Source organism: Pseudophryne corroboree, chromosome 1 (genome assembly GCF_028390025.1).
Source record: "Pseudophryne corroboree isolate aPseCor3 chromosome 1, aPseCor3.hap2, whole genome shotgun sequence".
Taxonomy (NCBI): domain Eukaryota; kingdom Metazoa; phylum Chordata; class Amphibia; order Anura; family Myobatrachidae; genus Pseudophryne; species Pseudophryne corroboree.
Genome location: NC_086444.1, coordinates 1,166,912,839 through 1,166,921,625, shown reverse-complemented (window position 1 = coordinate 1,166,921,625; position 8,787 = coordinate 1,166,912,839). Strand labels below are relative to the sequence as shown.

Below are 8,787 nucleotides of genomic sequence, written 5' to 3'. Positions count from 1 at the left end.
CCAGTCTGCGGGGTTGGGGCGCGGAGTTGGAGCAACACTCTCTCCAGAGTCTCTCCCCCCGATAAACATTCTGGAATTGCGGTCGGTGTTCAATGCGTTGACACTGGCCCTGCCTCTAGTACAGAACAGTCCTGTTCAAGTACAATCCAACAACGCTACCACGGTGGCGTACATAAACCATCAAGGCGGCAAGCCGCATGGCAATGCTGGAAGTATCCAAAATCCTCCGTTGGACGGAAAGGCCATCTGCCAGGAATATCGGCAGTGTTCATCCCCTGAGTCCTCAACTGGGAAGCGTATTTCCTCAGTCGTCAGGACATTCATGCCGGAGAGTGGAGTCTTCATCCATAAGTCTTTCAACTCCTAGTGGACAAGTGGGGCCTACCAGATGTAGACCTGATGACGTCTCAACACAATCACAAGGTTCCCGTCTTCGGATCAAGGACAAGGGATCCTCAAGCAGCATTTGTGGACGCATTGGCAACTCCATGGAACTTTCGGCTGCCATACATGTTCCATCCAGTGTCACTCCTGCCCAGGGTACTACGGAAGTTCAAGCAAGAAAGAAGAATACTACTTTTAGTCGCTCCAGCGTGGCACAGACGGCATTGGTTCTCAGACCTGCAAGGTCTATCAATAGAGCAGTCCTGGCCAACCTGTGGCTCTCCAGCTGTTGTAAAACTACAAGTCCCATCATGCTTTGCCACAGTTTTGCTATTAAGGAATGCTAAAATCGTGGCAGGCATGCTGGGATGTGTAGTTTCACAACATCTGGAGAGCCACAGGTTGGCCAGGCCTGCAATAGAGCATCCTCTTCTACTTCCTCAATGCCCAGAGCTCCTCGTTCAGGGCCCTTGTGTTTATGTGGACCTGGCCAGACTGGCTTTGACGGCATGGCTCTTGAAGCTTCACTTCTGAGGACCAAGGGATTCTCTGAGGCGGTTATTCAAACTATGTTGAAGGCCCGCAATCCGGCTTCTGCACGGATTTATTATAGGGTCTGGAACTCTTATTTCACATGGTGTGCTGCTAAGAATTATGATGCCTATTCATTCAGAACTTCCAGGCTTTTAGCTTTTCTGCAGCAAGGCCTAGATTTAGGCCTTCGTCTGGCCTCCCTCAAGGTTCTTATATCTGCCTTGTCGGTGTGGTTTCAGAGGAAAATTGCGTCTATTCCTGACATTCATACTTTTTCTCGGGGCGTTTTACAGATTCAGTCTCCCTATGTCCCTCCTCTGGCTCCTTGGGATCTGTCTGTTGTCTTAAATGCCCTACAAGAGTCTCCATTTGAACCTCTTGAGTCTGTGGATCTTAAATGTCTTACACTTAAGGTCGTGTTTTTACTGGCTATTGCCTCTGCTAGGAGGGTGTCGGACTTGGGCGCCTTGTCCTGTCGTCCACCCTTTCTGATTTTCCACTGTGACCGGGCAGTTCTTCAAACTCGCCCTGGTTATCTACCTAAGGTGGTATCATCTCTTCATCTTAACCAAGAGATTGTGGTTCCTTTTATCTCTTCTGGTTTGTCCTCCAAAGAACGGTCTTTGGATGTGGTACGGGCTCTCCGTATTTACATAAAGAGGACTGCCTCCCTCAGGAGGTCAGATACCCTTTATGTACTTTTTGGTTTTCACAAATGTGGCTGGCCTGCGAATAAGCAAACCTTAGCCAGATGGATTAGAATGGTGAGTGCATAAGCCTATGCACAGGCTGGTCTTCCAGCTCCTGCTGCTATCAAAGCCCATTCTACTCTGTCTGTTGGACCTTCTTGGGAGGCCTGCCGTGGCGCGTCCGCTGAACAATTGTGCAAGGCAGCTACGTGGTCCTCAGTGAACGCGTTCATCAGGTTCTATGTCTTTGATACTTCCGCCTCCCAGGATGCTTCCTTTGGACGTCGGGTTCTTGTGCGCACTACGGTGCTTCCCCTCCCATGACGATCTGCTTTAGGACATCCCTGATGTATTTCCTGTGGAATCCCTGTGTACCCCGCTGAAGAAAAGGAGATTTATGGTAGACTTACCATGGTTAAATCTCTTTCTGCGAGTTACACTGGATTCCACAGGGCGCCCACCCTGACGCACTTAGCTTCTTTGGGTTTGTATAGCATTAGCCGCTAGTCCCTTCTCCTGTCGTGAGAATGTGGTTCTGTGTGACTAACATTTACGGTCTCTTTTATCTGCTACTGCATTGGACTGGTTAACGAAACTGAGCTCCAGTGCCTGGAGGCGGGGTTATAGAGGAGGCGGTGCAGTGCATCCTTGAAACAGTCAAAGCTTTAGCCTGTTGGTGCCTCAGATCAAGATCCAACTCTACACCCCAATGTATTCCCTGTGGAATCCAGTGTACCTCGCAGAAACAGATTTAACCATGGTAAGTATACCTTAAATCTCCTTATTTTTATACAAGAGTGCCGCACAAACAGTCTACTTTCCCCTCTTTCTTTAACACGTTCCCCTCTGGCCCAGACCAGTGGTGTGCTTGGTAGTAGGCAGAGAGCCTGATCTTGGAGATACTGGGCCCAAACTCAGGAGAGCTGAGCACTTGGCGCCTTACTGGTGGTCACAGGATACAAGCAGACGCAGGCGTTTCTTGAAGAAAGTTGTTTAGCTCTAAAATTACTTCAGAGAGACAATTCCTGCCAGACAGTGCTTCTGTTCTCTTCCACTGCATCCTTAGAACATATTCACAGTACAAGGAAGCACAGGCACTGCTCAAATTACAACCTCAGGCAATACCTAGTAACAAACATTACATCACCATTACATTGGTGACACAGTGCCGGCAGTGAGGACATACATTGGTCATGCAGCTCCCTTTCTCCCTGCACTTCTACACCGAGAAGCAGAACAAGAGGCTGTGAAAAGTCTCAGTCACCGCCCATCACCTTTCCACCGCATTTCTCATACTGTCCGTCACGACCACCGGAGCGCCTTTGTGGTTCACTCTGTGTGACGTACGCGCTATACGAGTTTTTACAAATTATACTTGCATGCGCAGTTGCAAAAAAATCGCTCAGCTGCATGAACGTCGTCCTCTCGTCTGCTTGTGTGCCGCTCGGGATCCGGCCCTAAGAGCCTTCTTAGGAGGAAGGGGTAATTACCCTATGACTTCCTGTGTCAGAGTGTACGAGACAAATCTTTTCTTACCCAGTGGCATGTAAGTGCACAGCCCATACAGTTACACATGCATTTCTCCAACTGTGCACAGTGCATTAAATAAAATTAATTAAAATACTAAAATTCATTAAAACATTTCCCAACATTTTAACAATTTTTAACTAGCGTTCCTCTAGTCGCAGTGCAGTAACCGGGCAATGTTCATGCACCACAGCTAGTTGTAAGGGGTATTAAATCTGTATATACTACAGCATTACATATGCAGTGGTGGCCATCTTGGCTGCGTGGCTTGGGTCCCCAGCCACAACTTATATAGTAGTTTCAAGATGATGGGCTTACTTCGCTACCCTGTTTCTGTCAGGGGCTTGGTTTTACATACTTGTCTTAAGGTTCTTCTTGCCGCTGCCGGTAACTAGCAGTTGCCGACCACTCCTGCTTGTTCCACTTTGCCACTAGACACTACCAACTGTGCACAACCAAGGTGCCACTTGTTACCGATGGGTGGGTGTGACTACTACAGTGTCTTTGCTGGTGACTGTGACGGGCTCCTTCTGGCCACTTGCTTTGGATCAGGACTGTAGAATAGCAGCAAAAGCAGTGACTCAGGGGCAGATGTATTAACCTGGAGAAGGCATAAGGAAGTGATAAACCAGTGATGTGCAAGGTGATAAAGGCACCAGCCAATCAGCTCCAATATACAAATTAACAGTTAGGATGTGATTGGCTGGTGCCTTAATCACCTTGCACATATCACTGGTTTATCACTTCCTTATGCCTTCTCCAGGTTAATACATCTACCCCTCAGGGCAGCAAGTATTGGTGAGCAGGGTCTTAAGAAATAATGGGGCAGATGTATTAAGCCTGGAGAAGGGATAGAGAAGTGATAAGAGGTGATAACGCACCAGCTCCAATATGTAAATTGTCATGAGCTGATTGGCTGGTGCGTTATCACCTTGCACTTATCACTGTTTTATCACTTTTCCAGGCTTAATACATCTGCCCCACTGATGTTTATTGCTCAGTAGCTCTAACGAGAGCTGTTACACACAACCACTTAAAGGTAGTGAATGTGCAAACACAGATACATGAATGTATGCTTCTTATAGAGTCAGAAGTTACCCCTCACTACCTCCCCACCAATCGCCATCAGTCCAGACAGGAACTACTACCTATAACGCCCTTCATGTGTTATTACAGCTGTTCTCCGAGTCTCCGGCGCCTTACAGAAGAGCACCGAGGTCATGAAAGCGATGCAGAACCTAGTGAAAATCCCAGAGATTCAAGCAACCATGAGGGAGCTGTCTAAAGAAATGATGAAGGTGAGAGTGGAGTTACAGATGCCTCCCAAACCTACAGCGTAGCCTGTGTATTACTGACACGGCTAGAGCATCCTCCTTCAAGATGTACGGCTATAGCACAGCGCCATCTGGTGTCCAAATAGCAAGGCTAATTGATTTGATGATAATATAACCAGTGAACAGAAAACCTCCATATCGTGTTGCTTGAGCCGAGTTTTCCACGTACTGTATGTGTGATGAGGGGTGGAGGCAAATGGATACTTGGCCAAGCAGTGTTGTCAGTCTAGACATGCTACTTCATGCGTCAGAAATTACCTCACAAAATATGTTTTAGAAATACGTCACTGAGTAATATACCTTATCAAGCATTTTTATGAATTAATTTACACTTCAGCATGTAGTTTGGTGGCAGCGTGCCCATCCGGCAGTGATCTACCCTCCACAGGCAGTAAGTAGAGCGTCTGTAACGATGAGACGACGGTAACCTGAAGTGTAACGCGCTGTTCTGGTAATTCCCACAGGCCGGCATCATCGAGGAGATGTTGGAGGACACGTTTGAGGGGATGGAGGACCAGGACGAAATGGAAGAACAAGCAGATATGGAGATAGATAGGATCCTATTTGAAATCACAGCAGGTACAGAGACCATTCAGGCTTTCCGGCGTGCGTTATCGCCAGTGCGTGAGGGCAGTGAGCTTGGGAGACTGAGGAAATTATTATGGTGTACGCGGTGAGAGGTATTTGCGACTTTGGGGCAGATGTATTAACCTGGAGTAGGCATAAGGAAGTGATAAAGCAGTGATATGTGCAAGGTGATAAAGGCACCAGCCAATCAGCTCCGATATGTAAATTAACAGTTAGGATCTGATTGGCTGGTGCCTTTATCACCTTGCACATATCACTGCTTTATCACTTCCTTATACCTTCTCCAGGTTAACACATCTACATCTTTGTTACTTCCATCTACACATGGAGAGAACGGTCTGATAGAGGTGGCCTGCAGTGCAAAATGTGGCCAAGTGAATGAGTCCAATATAACTATATGAGACACAGGTTAAATATGCCACACATTAGTAGCAATGCGCTGTATCTGCTCATGCCAGCCCCCATTATTATTTTGACTGGAAAAACAGCTGTTAAAAAATGTAAAATCACCGCAGCTCCTTTCTATAGGTCACTCTAGATATATCGGCCGGTCAGTTGTGTGCAACGTCATTCACAGCGGCAGTCGGTGGCAGCTATGTCTGTGCATCTTACAGTGTGTCCTTCGTCACAGGGACAGTCGTATAGAGTGGCCGATCGGTAATTGTGTACACTTATCTTGATCGTCCGCTCGGTTGGTGCAAAGGCGGGTCCACCGACTTATCTGTGAAGTGTGTACCCAGCTTTATTGCGCCAGGTATTATGGTTCACATGCAGTGCGGGCACTCCTGTGTAGCTTATGAGTGTGGACAGTGAACGAGCCTAAAAAGTAAAAGGAATGATGGCAAATTTTAAGTGTGATTGTCATCAGAGATAGAATGTAGGTGCCTCGTGCCTCAGTGGTGTCCTAGTGAATGGATAGGTTGATCTTGTTTGTCTGCAGGGCTCCTGACAGTGACATGGACGGTGGAATTTAAGGATCATGTGAAATAAGACCTTCTCATTACCTTGTATAGCAGAGCTCCTCTCAGTGGCTGGTTACCGATGCCATCACCTACTAATATGTACATTTGATGAATATAAAGTATAGGGTTGCCTTACTAGAAGATGTGAATAACATTGGCTTGTTTTTCAGGGGCCTTGGGTAAAGCACCCAACAAAGTCACTGATGCCTTACCGGAACCGGAGCTGAAGGGTGCCACTGCTGGGGCAGTGTCGGACGAGGAAGAGGAGGAGGACTTGGAAGCCATGCAGTCCCGGCTGGCTGCTCTCCGGAGCTAATGGGACATTTATATAGAGAGACTACTTTTCTTTTACATGAAACCTTCTTCTGTGAAGGTTTTTTGGATTATATATATATATATATATATATAATCTCTTTGGCTTATTAAAGGTGGCATAACCCTTGTGCTGTTTTATCCCCTGGTTCCCGCTACTCATACCTTCAGGAGGCGTGCTGGGGTGGGTAACTACGGACATTCTCTCCGATCGCCACTACTGGATGGATCATACGGACCACGGGAAATAACCATGCTGGCATTTTCTCTGCTGGCTGAGATTCGTGGATTAGCCAGACAATGGGCTGAGAGAGTGGGTTTGCATCTGTCAAATAAATTACATTGTACTATATATAATCTATGACCATCGTCCCAGTTCTGGCTCTTATCAGCTGCCGCACGATCTCACCCTTCCATATGCGGCTGTAGCAGATCTCCATGCGTCCTATATCTGATGGATGCTGGGTGCATAGATCCATTATTTTCAGGTCACCAATCAGTACAAAGTCTACCGAACATGACTTGACGAGCACACATTTATTTTTATACTTTTCACCAGGGCTAGGTTAAAGCGGTTTACCCCGCCCCCTTCAGGGGCGGTTTTACAGCCCAACCAGACATATATTGGTAAGCGGACTTTGGAAATTCCACAGAAAACTGCAGCTATCACAGTCTATTCCACCCTCTAACAGTGATAAAGCGGAGAGAGATAAAGTACAAGCCAATCTGCTCGTAATTGTCATTTGTCAAATTTAGGGGTCTATTTACTAAGCATTGGATGGATATAAAGTGGAGAGAGATAAAGTACCAACCATCCAGCTCCTAACTGTCATTTTTCAAACACAGCCTGTAACATGGCAGTTAGGAGCTGATTGGCTGGAACTTTATCTCTCTCCAAGCCTTAGTACATCTCTCCCTATAATATTTTATTTTGCAGATACAAAAACTAAAAATGCGTTGTCTTTTAAGAAATACTTTTTTTTCTTTAAATGGTCTGTATCCCTATATATACCTGTTAATGCACATAATCCGGGTCCGGTCACCCTACAGTTCCATGGCAGGAGCACTGAGTATCGCACACAGCTGCCGACGGAGGATTCCCTGCAAACACTACAACTTCCGTGAGAAAGTTACACAGCTTCTTTAACCTTGATTCCAGTGAAGAGAGCCGGTGTAAGCCACAGCATTGCCTAGTAATAACCTCTGTATAGTAAATCCTGAAAATGGCGTTTGGAGAATGTAAAATAGTTTCATGCAGGGTTTTATCCATTGTATTGGGGTTCTAAACCTGCATTAAAGGGTGGTGGTACACCGTCCCTTCTGACAACACTGATCCCTGCTGTTACGCGGTCTCATGCACTACCCTGGGCTTTACCAAGTGTGAGTAGTAATAAATGAACCAAAGAATTGCGCAGAGGTTAAGCACACACCATAATGGGCGATACAGACTGGGCAGTGGTCAGCAATTCCAGAAGGGAGGTTGTAACCGAACTGGAAAAATCCAGAGGTTCTTGTATACATATAAAACGGGTGGTGGTGGTGGTGATGATCGGATAACTTGGAATATAGAAATATAGCACTATCTTGGCAGAGTGTAACGGCACAGCCTGATGCGGGAGAATGTACATAACTTGTGCAAATGATGGTATTTTTCTACGAGATGGAAATGTGTGGCACTGTATCTTTATTAAAGGCTGTTTTTACACTGTCTCTTGGTATTCTGTTCCCTGTGTCCACCTGGTGAGATATTATCTAGAGGAATGATCCATTCAGTATTCTGTATAACTGTGATGTCTAGAACAGTAGTTCTCAAACTCGATCATCAGGAGCCCAAACAGCTGACGTTTTCCAGGTCACCCAGCAGGTGCACAGGTGCGTTGATTACTCACTGACACTTTGTAAAAGATTCACCAATAGAATTTTCTCTTACGTCCTAGAGGATGCTGGGGTCCATATTAGTACGATGGGGTATAGGCCCTCATTCCGAGTTGTTTGCTCGCTAGCTGCTTTTAGCAGCTTTGCACAAGCTAAGCCGCCGCCTACTGGGAGTGAATCTTAGCTTTGCAGAATTGCGAACGAAAGATTCGCAGAATTGCGAAAAGAAATTTCTTTGCAGTTTCTGAGTAGCTCGAGACTTACTCTGCCACTGTGATCAGTTCAGTCAGTTTCGTTCCTTGTTTGACGTCACAAACACACCCAGCGTTCGCCCAGGCACTCCCCTGTTTCTCCAGCCACTCCCGCGTTTTTCCCAGAAACGGCAGCGTTTTTTCACACACACCCATAAAACGGCCTGTTTCCGCCCAGAAACACCCACTTCCTGTCAATCACACTCCGATCACCAGAACAAAGAAATTTCTTCGTTAAGCCGTGAGTAAAATACCAAACTTTTGCAAATTTACTTGGCGCAGACGCACTGCGAACATTGCGCAGTTTGCGACTAATTGCTCCGTTGCGAAA

General features: G+C 46.4%; 1 protein-coding gene across 2 annotated transcripts in view; it reads left to right on the top strand.

Annotated features, from left to right (window-relative positions):
* The window catches only part of LOC134929391 (charged multivesicular body protein 3), an 82,975-nt gene extending 74,935 nt beyond the window's left edge, over positions 1-8,040 (top strand). For both annotated transcript variants that reach the window (XM_063925051.1, XM_063925045.1), the window contains 3 exons: positions 4,311-4,432; positions 4,933-5,047; positions 6,189-8,040. In XM_063925051.1, the coding sequence (XP_063781121.1) occupies positions 4,311-4,432; positions 4,933-5,047; positions 6,189-6,334 (383 nt within the window). In that variant the 3' untranslated portion in view covers positions 6,335-8,040. The remainder of the gene's footprint in view (positions 1-4,310; positions 4,433-4,932; positions 5,048-6,188) is intronic.
* The last annotated feature ends 747 nt before the right edge of the window (positions 8,041-8,787 follow it).